At 35.5% G+C, this 13,766-nt stretch overlaps 1 protein-coding gene across 2 annotated transcripts in view; it reads right to left on the bottom strand.

Moving 5' to 3' along the window:
• TAF4B (TATA-box binding protein associated factor 4b) overlaps nt 1–13,766 on the bottom strand; it is a 129,119-nt gene that overhangs the window by 38,827 nt on the left and 76,526 nt on the right. For both annotated transcript variants that reach the window (XM_037127847.2, XM_037127848.2), the window contains exons 10-12: nt 11,385–11,554; nt 9,035–9,165; nt 3,378–3,503 (exon numbers count right to left, since the gene is read on the bottom strand). In XM_037127847.2, the coding sequence (XP_036983742.2) occupies nt 3,378–3,503; nt 9,035–9,165; nt 11,385–11,554 (427 nt within the window). The remainder of the gene's footprint in view (nt 1–3,377; nt 3,504–9,034; nt 9,166–11,384; nt 11,555–13,766) is intronic.

Below are 13,766 nucleotides of genomic sequence, written 5' to 3'. Positions count from 1 at the left end.
ATTTGGTAAGAAGTTTGGGTTTTATTTTAGTGCAAGGGGAAGCAGCAGAGACACACATGACTTGCTATGAAACATTATTCTGAAGATAGCATAAAAATGTATATTAAAAAAAGGAGATCAGTTAGAAAACATTATAAAAGTCCATGTGAAAGATGACTTAGACTAGAGTGGTGACAATGGTGATGAAGAGAAGATGGATACATTTAAGAAATAGAATACATGTGAAGATAGAAAAAAGAGTTAAAGATGACTCCTAGTTTTTCTTTTGGCTTGAACCAGGTGAATAATGGTGCCCTTTATTGGGTTAAGAAAAGCTGTAAGAGTACAAAGTTTTGAGTGGGAGAAAAATTGGGAATTCTTTTGGTTACACTGAATTTGAGATGTCTATTGGCTGACTAAGAGGAGATTCAAGTAGGCAGTTAGCTGTAAGAGTCCAGAATTCCAGAATGTAGACTGAGTTGGAAAAATAAATTACAAGGGAATATAGGCAGACAAGAAGTCCTAGAACTGAATCCTGGGACACTCCAGTATTTGTAAGTCCAGTAGAGGAGAAAAAGCCAGGAGAGAGTGAGAGGAAGTATAATATATTATATCCAATAATAACTGATTAGTATTTAATAGTTTGTGACCTTGTTTATGGCATAGTAATTAGAAATAAAATACCAATAAACCACTTCATTACACTGGCTGTATGCTTGCTTATAATACTTAAGGGCTCAAGGAAGAGCATCTTCCTCTCGCAGCTGTCATTCCCATCATAGGAGGGGTCAGCATGGGGACTGAGACTGTGGGAGAGCAGGAAGTTTGCACAATAACAAGGTTGTGGTGCCCCAGATCCTTTTGGAGGATTGGGGCACATGAAGGTACAGACCAGCAGCCAAGAATGCTGGGGGGGGGGTGGTGATTACAGGAGACTTCAAGTCTCCCGACTTGTAAGTCTAGACTTGGGGAGACTCACCAAGGCATGGGCCAGTGGGAACAGAAGCCAATGACATGGACAATGAAATGAGGGCCATGGACACAGTAGTGGCAGATAAGAGGAGTCAGCCAGCATAGCTATTTGGGAGAGAAGTTACATCAATCAAATAACTAAATTGAGGACATAAGCAAATATACTGAAGGTAATAAGGGCCAAGTTTCTTACTATGGAGAAAGTATTTATCAACATGGAAAAGTTAAGTCTAGAAAGAACCCTAAGATATTGGTTGGAGTTGGAGGTATCCATATAAACTCATGGTTTTATAACAAACACACAGATAAAGAAATACAGGTGTATAATTGTGTGTGTGTGTATATATATATATATATACACACACACACACACACGTGTACATATATAATACATGTACTTTCTACATCTGTCCATGGAGGGGCCTACATGTAATGACACCCCATCAGCAATGAGCATACAATATGCTCTCATTGGTTTCTGGATATCATCTTCAACTTCATATAAATATGAAGAATTACCTTGGGGAAATGGCTGACTGCAGGGCTGGAAAGGAAGAGTAAAAGCTGGGCCTGAAGTAACATGTGCCAGAAAGTAAGGACATGTTCAATGAAAGAGAGAGACATGACTAATGGACAGAACTACCAGCTGGAAGGATCTCTCACCCAGGAAGCAGTTTCAGCATCAAAATAAATGATAGTAATGGATTACAATCTGTTGAATCAAAGACATTCATGAGCCCATGCTGATATGAATGAATGAATAAGAGAAAAAGGAAAGCTTTTCCATACAGTAGAGTGCTGTTAAATATAAAAGAGATGATGAGAAGAAAGAACCATGCTTTGACAAACATCACAGAGGTGGCTGATTCAGGCAGTCATCATCTATGAATGCTCAAGTTGATATGTAGAGGTTTGATAAGGAATGGGACATATAGGTATATGCAATCTTGCAATACCTTTCTATGAAAAACTCACTGATTACAAAGGGGAAAATGGCGAATTTAAAATGGAGAGACTTGGTAGGCACCCACACAGCCAGGTGATCAAGGTTGCCTTTGGTATGATCAGCTGAGAAAAATGCAGCATCATTTCTATCCATTTCTGCCAAGGATGCATGGTCTAAGTCATGTCATGAGGAAATATCAGACAAACCCAGGCTGAGAGACAATCTACAAAAGGTAAGGAAGGTCTATACTCTTGAAACCTGTCAAAGACATGAAAGAAAAAGACAGTCTGAGAAAATCTGCTGAAGTGTCTGAAAAGATACAATAACTAAATGTAACACATTTCTCTATGGGAATATGGAACGTGAAGGGAAAGAGTTGAGATAAAATTTGAATGGCCTGTGGGTTCAATGGTAGTATTACATTGTTCACATCCTGACTTGGAAGGTTACACAAAAGAATATCCTTGTTTCCACAAATATGTTTAGGACTGATGGGACATCATGTCTGAAGCTTGCTTTCAAAAAGTTCAGAAAAGTAACAGAGATGACAGTTACACAACACTGTAAATGTACAAAAAAAACCACCTCTGAATTGAACAGAAAATGAAAGAATGATAGTGTGTGTGTGTGTGTGTGTGTGTGTGCGCGCGCGCGCGCACGAGCGTGTCTAGGAAGGGTGGAGATGAAGTAAATGAAGCAAAATGTTAAAAGTGAGGAATCTGGGTGAAGAAGATGAGAGTTTCTTGTAGAGTTCTGGCAACTTTTTTTAAGTATGACATAATTTCAAAACAGTTTCTATGAAGTGATTCACACGTGATTAGAACAAATACTCTAAAAGGGGTGGCTGCCAAGAATACCAGAAATTAAAACTAAGGTGTTTAAAACACAAAATAAAACTGGTGCCCAAACTTCACACACAAAGGCCCCCAGACCTGCAAAGAAATGTGCAGCAACAAAATGCAAAATGCAAAGCTAACAGAATTAGCTTTCACTCCATTTGGAGTCCAGGAAAATGTGTTACATAAGGGAGGAAGAAAATAAATAATAACTTTACCTGTTCTCTCTTTTATTCTCTCTCTCTCTAACCCATTGCTGGAATCCTATATTTTGTTTCATATAATAATTACTCTTAATTTTATTCGTACTCTGCCTGTCTACTTTCTAAACTTCAACTTGGCACATATCAATCAAATCGTTAAAAACACTACAAATTGTGTAAAACATTTTTTGGGGAAGGTGTGAGCATGATGCTAGGCACACAGAAATTGAGAATGAAACAAAAGATAACATTATACTAAATTAAATGAAAGACACTGAACTATACCATCCTAGGTATGAGAGATTTTATTACTAACTTTATTTTAAGATATCCTTCAGAGAATCTAAAGGCCTATAAAAACCAAGACAACCGACCAATAATAATGCCAATTCTGACCTCCCTGCCAGACCAGGTTCACTCATAAATCAGGCAGGCCCTTACCTTGGCTACTTTAAGTAACATTTCTCTTTCTTCTAAATCTTTTCTCTGCTTCTCAAGTTGATCCAGCTGTTCAAGAAATTTGAGCTGTGACCTGGTATCACTAGACAGGATGTAATTTTCACTTGTCTGGAAAAACAAAAAGTCTTATGATGATCCCAGGTAACACTTTCTACATTAGGTATTGTTATAAATCAGCTAAAGGCAGGAACACCAACATACACAGGGACCTAAATTTGGGGGAGGTAATATTTTTATTTCTGTCAGACAAACATAACAAAAAAAACTTTTAATCACCTTAAAATTTGAGAAGTGATTAAGCATTTAAATTTCAAAGAGCTTTCCTAGTAAGCTTCATTGGGAAAGTGGTAGGGGATTAAGCCAAGCAGACTCTAAAATATGAAGTAGAAAGCAAACAGAGTGTAGCATTTAACTATAATCTAAATCATTTTGGTTAAATTATTGTCCATCTGAGCAGAATTTAACATGATTAATTAAATCTTAGGTCTGTGAACAGGAGGAAAAAAACCCCAACAAGATACAATCACTTCACTGAAAAATACACCAAAGATGAAAGTCATCAACCTTGTTTCCATTGTTGAAGGGGTCTTACCTTGTCAAGTGAATACAACTTCCATCAAAATGACAGCATAAGAAAAACTGGCAAACTTTCCGATCCCAAACCCTGTTTTGAGGTTTCCCTTAAGCTATGACCTTGGGCAGAACTACAGTCAAAGAAATTAAGTGTACAATTTATAAATGAGAGCCATTAACGTAAGTATAATTATTTATCTTCATTGTTCCATAAAATTACAAAGTTTACACAGTTTCATTAATTCTGATATTCTAAAGTATAAAACAGTGCTTTCCAATCTAAATATTTTTGTCCCCTGATATGATGACCCATCCCTCCTCTCCGGTACCTATATGAGTACGTGTATGCTTCCCAGGGGTGCAGCACAGGGCAATTTTCCCAATCAATATTTAAAACATCCTGCCATCTACTCACTTCAGTAATTCAGACATCCGAGCTATTGGAGAGGAAGTGAGGGAAACTGTGTAACTTAAAAAAAGAAATGGTTTTCAAACAGTGAAGAGTCAGTGCCTGGGTTATGAATCATGGGTACAGCATCACTCCCATCTTTGTTTTATCCTGTGCTTATGGCTGATTCAATTAACTGGGACAGAGAGATTTCATATGTCCAGGATTCGTTTTAAATTAAATTTTTTTTGTTGGCATTTAACTAGATCAAAAGAGTATTACACAGTATAACAAACAAGAATGTATTATTAGTGCTACTTATTTTACTTCATGTATAATACATAAGGAATTTTCAAATGCTTTTAAAGTTAAATAATACAAGATAGAATATGGAATACATTATAGGCCAACCATAGAGATATAAACATAATAACCAGCAGTTTGTTAAATACTTCATCTTTCCCATATCTGTGGGAAATACTGTTCAGATATAGTTTACTGACAATTTAATTTTAAAAAGACAACAAACACGAAATTAAAAAGGGACACAGACTTTCTAAACTTTAACTCAATCTCATTCCAGTGCTAAGATTCCTTCTCTCTCCCCCAACTTGGATACAACCACCTCTGGCTTAATGTATGCATTCTTCCTTTACTCTTCCACATATAAAACAAATGAGTGCATCCCCTACTCCTACTGACTCCCCAACCTTACTTAAGCAACAGTAACCCCAATCTTACCATGGTCCTTCCTTTCTGCCCAGTTGGCCTGCCTAACTGAAATCTTGATGCACCACAGAATACGGTGGTTTAGCAACGAAAGTATAAGGACCTAAACCAAATGATAACGCCATCAAGTGAATTCTACCTAAGGAAAGCATTACAGCCCCTTTCAACTGGAAAACACTGAAGCTTCTCCATAGCCACTGATATGCAGAAGCCTATAATTTTTCTTCAGTGGGAAACCATGGGGCAGAAAGATCAAAAGCTTTGTCTACATGTCACTTTCTACTTCTTTACTGAAATCTCAGATAATGAACTGAGATAGATTGGAGAATTGTATCACCAGATGAAAGGTTATCGAAAGTAGGTGGATATTAAATAGAAAAAATGGTGGGATTTTGCTTTCAATAAAAGTAGTTCATTTTGTGAAATTTATGGAGTAAAGTTTCCCACATTGTACAGATAAAAATAAATCCTATGAGGGATGAACTGAAATATAAGGACAGGGCCAAATCAGTGACATAAAGATTATTACCATCAAAGTCTACAAAGTAAGTATAATTTTGAAGTAGATTCCAATCTAACTAAATGATTATTGTTTCTGTTTTAAAAAGAATGATAATTTAATTACCTTTCTATATGTTCAAATTCAGACAGTTGCATTAGCTGTATTAAGGAATGAGTTTGGGGAAAGGAATGAGAAGGTGGAGATCAATCAGGATAGGCCACGTGCAGACAGTAGGTTAAGAAGGTATTAGTTTTAAAATAAGTTATTCAGGGAGATTCCAGGCGAGGTAAATACTATCCATTTTGCAAAGGGTAACTAAATCACTGGAACATATGCTATTGACATTAGAATTCCATCTCAAGGCTGTACACAATAGAGTTTTAAATACCGCTCAGAATAGTAAACTCTACCTGGAAAAATTTCATGTCATATTCGATTGTATACATTACGCTTTGGAAACTGTCCATTGCAATACTGAAAGTACACTATGTATCTCTGAAACAATGGGGTGACTGAGGTGGGAACAGGGGCAAATCCAAGTCTGAAAAATTATAAGACTCCTTAAAAAGTTACAGTAAAAATCCAAAAATGAAAGGCTAAATGCCCCACATCCCAAAATTGAAGGTAAACTGTTATCGGTTCAAACTAGAATATTATGAATTTAGAATGTTAATTGAAATCCCTATAGTAACCACTAAGAAAATATCTGAAAAAAATATACACAAAAGGAAATGAGAAATACACAATAAACAGATCAATCAGGCAAACAAAAAAGGCAGTAACAGAGGAAATAAAAGACATAAAAGCTATAAGGTATACAGAAAAACAATGAAATAGCAGTTCTTCTTTATGGTAATTACTTTAAATATAAATGGATTAAACTCCCCAATCAAAAGGTAGAGACTAGCAGAATGGATTAAAAAAAAAACATAATCCAACTATATGCTGTCTATAAGAGATTCACTTTAGATGGAAGCACATAAATAGGTTGAAAGTGAAAGATAGGAAAAGATACTCCATGCAGGTTAAGAACCAAAAGAAAGCAGGGATGGTTATACTACTACCAAGCAAAATATACTTTAAGTCAAAAATGGTTAAAAGAAATAAACAAGAACAATATATAGTGGCAAAATAGCCAATTCATCAATAAGATACACAAGAAGATACACACACTTCAGATGCCAAATATATAAAGCAAACACTGACAGGACTAAAAAGAAATAGACAGTTTTGTATAACAGCTTAAATCTTCAATACCTCACTTTCAATAATGGACAGAATAACTACACATAAGACCATTATGGAAATAGAGAACTTGACACCAAAAAACTAACTAGATCCAGCAGACATATGTGAACATTCCATCCAGCAATAGGAGAATATACATTTGTCTCAAGTGCACAGGGAACATTCTCCAAGACAGACTATAAGTTAGGCCACAAAACAAGCCCCAATAAATTTAAAATGATTAAATTGTACAAAGAATCTTCTCTGACCACAATAAAATAAAGCTAGAAATCGACAATAAAAGAAAAACTAGAAATTTTATGAATATGTATAAATCAAACAACATACTCTAGCCTGGCTGGTATAGCTCAGTGGATTGAGCGCAGGCCTGTGAACCAGAGGGTCACAGGTTTGATTCCCAGTCAGGGCACATGCCTGGGTTGCACGCCAGGTCCCCAGTGGGGGCCATGTGAGAGGCAACCACACACTGATGTTTCTCTCCCTCTCTTCCCCTCTCTAAAAATAAATAAAAATTTTTAAGAAATCCCAAACAGCATACTCTAAAACAGCAACTTTCAACCTTTTTTTCATGTCATGGCATACTTAAACTAATTTCTAAAATTCTGTAGCACACCAAAAAATATATTACATTTTTTGCCAATCTGACAAAAAAAAGGTGGAGTTTTGATTTATTCAGATGGCTATTGTTGTGTTGGCTGTTGTTATGTTTTAATTTGTCCATCTGAGGGAACAGAGGTCAGTGCCCCAACTGCACGGTTCACGAATCCCCGTGATGCACCAGTGTGCCCGGCGCAGCGCACCAGTTGAATACTGCTGTTCTAACACAACCAGTAAATCAAAGAAATCTCACGGGACATTAGAAAATGGAGATAAACGAAAACAAAAACATAATGTATCAAAACTTATAAATTCAGTAAAAGCATTGCTCAGAGAGAAATTTATAGTAGCACATGCCCACATTTAAAAAGGAGAATCTCAAATCAGTAACTTACTTTTACACCTTAAGGAACTAAAATCAAAATGAAAGTGGGAACATTACTGACCTTACAGAAATAAAAGAGATTATAAGAGAATACTATGAACAACTGTATACCAACAAATTAGGTAACTTAGAAGAAACAGAGAAATTCTAGAAATACATATGAAAAAGCACTGATAAGTGCTTGGTTTTTAAAAAAACTTTTTCTGATGATTATGTATTTTTAAGTCAGTCCAGCAAATTCTCACAAAGATTTATACAAGTGAGGACCTCAGCAATTATACAAATAGCCCTTCTAAGGTTCTAAGTAAAACAAAAAGGAGAGAAAACAGAATGACTGCTCCAGGGAACTACTGGTGATATGGTAGCTGATACTGACCTGGATTCCATATAACCTATACCTAGGACATTATCACAATGACCATTCTTTCAAACTCGAAACCTCAGGAGGTTACCCACATACCACGTTGTACAAAATCTAGCTATAAGCACTTCTTGATATAGAGGGAAAATGTTTATCTTTTTTTCTTTTTCATCCCTCATCACCTCTCCTCCAAAACCATAATTCAAATAAATCAAGGTCTTCCATTTGATGATGGCAAGTAATTTGGTTCACACCATTAGGGACTGACAAGCTATTCTTGTATTTAATTTTTTTTATAAAAGCAGTCAATAATGATAATGAGTGACACTAGGATCAGCATTCAATGTAATCATTTAACTTATTAAAGGGAACAGGAGTGTTAGCAGAGTATGGACCACTGAAGAGAACCGAACTATCCACACTGAAGAGAACAGAACTATTCCACACTAAGCTTCCTTCCCAATCAAAAGCTTTAGGAGAACAGAACTATTCCACACTATTGCTTCCTTCCCAATCAAAAGCTTTAGGAGGACAGAACAGAACTATTCCACACTATTGCTTCCTTCCCAATCAAAAGCTTTAGGAAGAGAAGCCTCAGGCAGAACAAATGCATATTTCAATTTAAACTGACATAGACGCTTTGGATACCATTTTAACTCTATTTTAATTTTATTTGTCATGTAAGCGTATCTAAATAAAGCAAATTAGGAATGAGACTTTGATTTTCCAGCAACATGAAATATGTCTCAACCATTTTCTTTAAAAATATATGTAGAATATTAATACATACCTGAAAACTACCCTGAACATGACAAAGAGGAAAAAGAGCCTATACTTCTCTAATGATTTCCTTTACCTTGTAAGTTGTCATTCGATGCTGAGCAATTGTTGTCAGTTTTTCTAGAAGGCCTCGTAATCGCTCCTGTGTTGCATGGGAGATCAAATTCACTGCATCAGAGTTAAGTTCCGTAATGTCATGCTTTTTACCTATGGAAGCAGAGAAAATCCATTACGTGTTTTAGCAGAGGCTGATAATTGAAATAATTAGCACAGCAGGTATTCTGTTCCCCCTGGAAGTCATACCCATTATGAATAAAGGTTTAGAGATTATGATTTTCCTGGTAAAGTCACAACTTCAAAGATCTTAGACATTATATTAATAAAACCTAGCCTGAAGCCTCAGAAAATATAGACATTGTTTTACTTAGCCTCTAGAATCATTCTCCCTGCAAGGTCATTTATAGGACAAAGTTAATAAGAACACAAATCAAGTCTAGCGTTCAGGGAGAAAAATGGTAACTGCAGAAATCAGTGCCATATTCTGTTAATTTTAGTAATTAAAAAAAATAGAAAATTACATTTAATTCTATTTGACACTGTTAACAGTTTATGACAGTTCAATGAATTCCGATTCTGAGTCTGTTAATGCCTTTTCTACAGACATACCTATATTCATTTTGTCCATTACCAATCATGCTTATGATCAGATAAATTGACCTATTAATTAACTTACAAGTTGAAATGGGTTGAAAGCCTCATCATTTCACCCATCCATTTGAGTAACTTCTCTTTCACTATATCTCCTTCCATAAATAAACCAAACTTTTTTTTTTCCTTTTGCTTATCTTCCTTCCTTTCAGTAAGAAACTTTTAGGAAAACAATTTGGACCAATAGCCAAAGGCAGAAGTTCATTTATAAATCAACCTTAACACTATTTAAATAGTAATGTCCAGCTTAGTGAAACCACCTATATCAACAGAGACCTAAATCTAAAGATATAGGCAATTAGGAAGTGTAATTTAAATGAACTTTTAATACTGCTGTTGTGCTCATTTTTAACAAGGCATATACGCAGAAATTTTTAAAATATCACTGATTTTGCAGTCTATCTAAAATATATATTCATCAAAGTCTGAATGAGTATAGCAAAATAAACTTTAATTAAAAGCCAACAAATCTTACATAGATTCTTCCACATTATTCCATAATAAAGGTTAAACTGTAATTCAAAATGAGGACTACAGTAAAGCAGACAGGAAGAAGGTATAAAATTATCCATCTTCTCCTAACCTTTAAAATGTAGTTCATTTCTTTCTAGCAAAATTGAGTTCATCACCAATTTTGGATTCAAGAGGGGAAAACTCAAAAACTACAAAGTCAAATCTACTTCACCAAAACCTTCAACATAAACAAACAGGGGGGCTTTCTATAGAAGGGAGAGTACAATTTCAGAACAATTCAATGATTAAAATTACAACTAAACATAGGGTAGACAGGGAATGACATGCCAGTTCCTGCTTAAATTAAGACGACATTTAAAAACATTTAGTCTTGAAGGGAAACTTTGAAAATAATTTTACATGTATTTCTAAAGCAAACAGTTGATCCTATGCAAAAGACCACATTTAAAAAATATTAGAAATAAACAAGGCTGGGATTTGCAAACAATTCTAGGGCTTAGTGAATAATCAAATATTTTAATATCTTCACTAAACCTATAAAAAATGACAAAGTTACAAAGTGAATACTGTAAAAATTCTCACTTTTAACTACAACACTTTAACAAAGTCAACATAACTGATTAAGGAGACATATGGGTTTTTACAGAATGTCTGTGTAATTTAATTAGGTAATTACAAACAAGAGAGAACACTGGCATGGTTACTCTCCTAAGATATTTAAGTAGAAAAATCTTCCAAAGATTTTGGGGGGTAAATTTATAATTTCAGGTATTAAGGAATGGTTTAGTTTTTAACTGTTCTGTAAAAAGGGATTACTACTATAAATGAAAAACATTTCTAGAAATACATAATTCTATCCACTCTATAGTCTTTCTTTTAAGCTTAGATAATTTAGAAGTAGTTTTGCAACTTCTTGTTATATTGAAAGACAAGTTTTGCTTCATCATCAACTGAAAAGTACAAGAGGCAACCAACTGATCGATGTTTCTCTTTCACATTGGTGTTCTCTCTTTCCCTTCCTTTCTCTCTAAAATCAATAAACATACTCTCGAGTGAGGATGAAAATAAATAAATTAATTAATTAATTAAAAGACTTTTTTCTGTAACACCCATGAAACACCCTTAATATTTCCAGAGTCTCATATAAGCTTCATAGTTCCAGGAAGACCAACCAGGACTATTTCTTGCTATTTTCCTTGACACAGGTAGACTTGTCAGGTCAATAACCATAAGCTGGCACTTACCAATGTCTAAAATTCTCTTTTGTAGAGGTCCAATGAAAAGAAATGGTTCATCTTTACATGACTGAACAAGTGTACCAACCAAGTCAGAATTTGTTGCTAAGATGCAGGCGTTTTCTTCATTGAGGTTGACTCCTGCCATTGAAGTCACATCATTGAGGTCATCTTCATCTCTAATAGAGAAAAAGATACAGCATTTTTGGTAGGTGTGGTGGTAGTGGTGGTGTTTATGTGTATGAATGATTTAAGAGAGCAAAGAATTATAGGTCTCTCCTTATAGCAAAAAACATAATTTTACGCAATTCATCCAAGCAAGAGAAGAAATGAAAAATGGCTGCTATCTTTCCCTGTAAGCCATTAAAATTAATTGGTATCTCTAACCATTGTGTACATTTAATAGAAAAATAAATCAGAAGCAACTTTCTCTTCTAGTGCAGTGGTCCCCATTGTTTTTGGCACCAGAAACTGGTTTTGTGGAAGTCAATTTTCCACGATTGTGCTGGGGGCTGCTGGGGGGAAGGCAGGAGGTGGAGTTCAGGCCTGGGAGAAGGGAGGCTGGGGACCCCTGGTCCAGCACCCAGCTCTCCCTCTCTTGATTTAGTACATGAGATAGACCAAGAGGAATTTGGAACTTATACTAAGTTATCCACAAATCCCCGACAATGAAAGACACAAAAATGAAAACAAGGCTTCTTTGTTTTGTCTTGTGGGTGATTAAAAGCCCCTCAAACTTCTCCACTGCACTCTGTTGTTCCACTGAGGGGCAGCAGAACTTACCTAGTCCTGAAAGGTTCGCACCCTCATAAAGGCCCGAAAAGAAGCTTTGCTGACTAAACTATTTTGAAACCAAATGGCTAAAATACTTTTGATTTTTCTCCTTCAGACTTTAGGTGTCCTCCAACTTTGAATCAACTGCATTAATTAAACCATAACCTTGAGCAAATGTCTGGGAAGGGCCTACATATAACATATAAAACTATACACACAGGCATGAAAGACGTATATACCAAACATAAAATACGTCTGAGTATCTTATATTGCACCAGTAAAATTAAGTAACTGTTTTTATCTAATAAAACTGCTACATGGCTATAGTACTAAGAAGAGTATATATGTTTACGGGGTGAAGAAGGAGAAGGAGGGAGAGGGAGGGAAAGACAGAAAGAGGGAGGGGAAGGAAGGGAAGGCAGGAGACTGAAATTCCTTCATGGCACTTTTATCGCCATATATAATAACAAGCACATTATTAATCATAAGCCACACACCAATGAGTAACATAATTTACACAAACGTGATCATATAAAAAGATGTTTCTCTTTACTGCGTGAGCCAAATGGTGTATCATGAGGTCTCATGTCAACAGATTTAAGTTATGAACCTCCCTGTGGTAATGCACTGTGCACAGAAAAGGGAAATAAATTATAGTTGTCAAGTGCTCAAGAAATAAGGGCCTCTGATGTTTAAACAGCAGCACATTGGGGTGTGGAAGGGTTTGTACTCAAAACAGAGAAGATATGCAAAATCAGTTAAAGAAAGTACAGTACAAGACACAGCAGTTGAAAAGTAAAGAGAAAGAACAATGATCTTATAATCGAAAGAGCGTATTTAAAAGCTCAACATTAAAAGGTGTCTTTCTGCAATGAGAAAAAAATAAAAAATAAATCAATACCTCACACCACCAAATTAAATATGAGCTATAAAGAAACCACATGTAAATGGCTAGACTCCACCTTATCAAATATCAGTAGTATGAGAGGCTCAGAATGCTTCTAAGAATCAATTTGCTATCTATGTAAATTACGTAAATAAAGTAATATGCCCAGAAACATCTAAAGTATAATGGGAGACCATCCTAAAGAACCAAGGTCTGAGGTAAAATAAATATATATAAAGATTTCATATATATATATATATATATATATATATACACACACACACACACATATGTATATATATATGAGATCTGAGAAAAAGTATTTTTTAAATATTTTGATTATGCCATTACAGTTGTCCTATTTCCCCCTTTATTCCCCTCCACTCTGCACACTCCACCCCCACCACCCCCCTTTCGTTTATGTCCATGTGTCACAAGCTCTTTAGACTCTGTATTTCCCATACTATTCTTGCCCTCCGCCTGTCTATTTTCTACCTACCACCTATGCTACTTATTTTCTGTACCTTCTCCCCCCTTCTCCTTCTCCCACTCCCCTGTTGCTAACCCTCCATGTGATCTCCATTTGTATGGTTCCTCTCCTGATCTAGCTGTCCTCTTAGTTTGCTTTTGTTTTAGGTGTGGTTCTTAATAACTGTGAGTTTGCTGTCCTTTCACTGTTCATCTTTTTTATCTTCTTTTTTTAGATAAGTCCCATTAATATTTCATTAATA

The sequence above is a fragment of the Artibeus jamaicensis genome, unplaced genomic scaffold (assembly GCF_021234435.1).
Source record: "Artibeus jamaicensis isolate MK-2021 breed Jamaican fruit bat unplaced genomic scaffold, CSHL_Jam_final contig_354, whole genome shotgun sequence".
Taxonomy (NCBI): domain Eukaryota; kingdom Metazoa; phylum Chordata; class Mammalia; order Chiroptera; family Phyllostomidae; genus Artibeus; species Artibeus jamaicensis.
The sequence above is the reverse complement of the archived record's forward strand: the minus strand, read 5'-3'. Positions and strand labels throughout refer to the sequence as shown.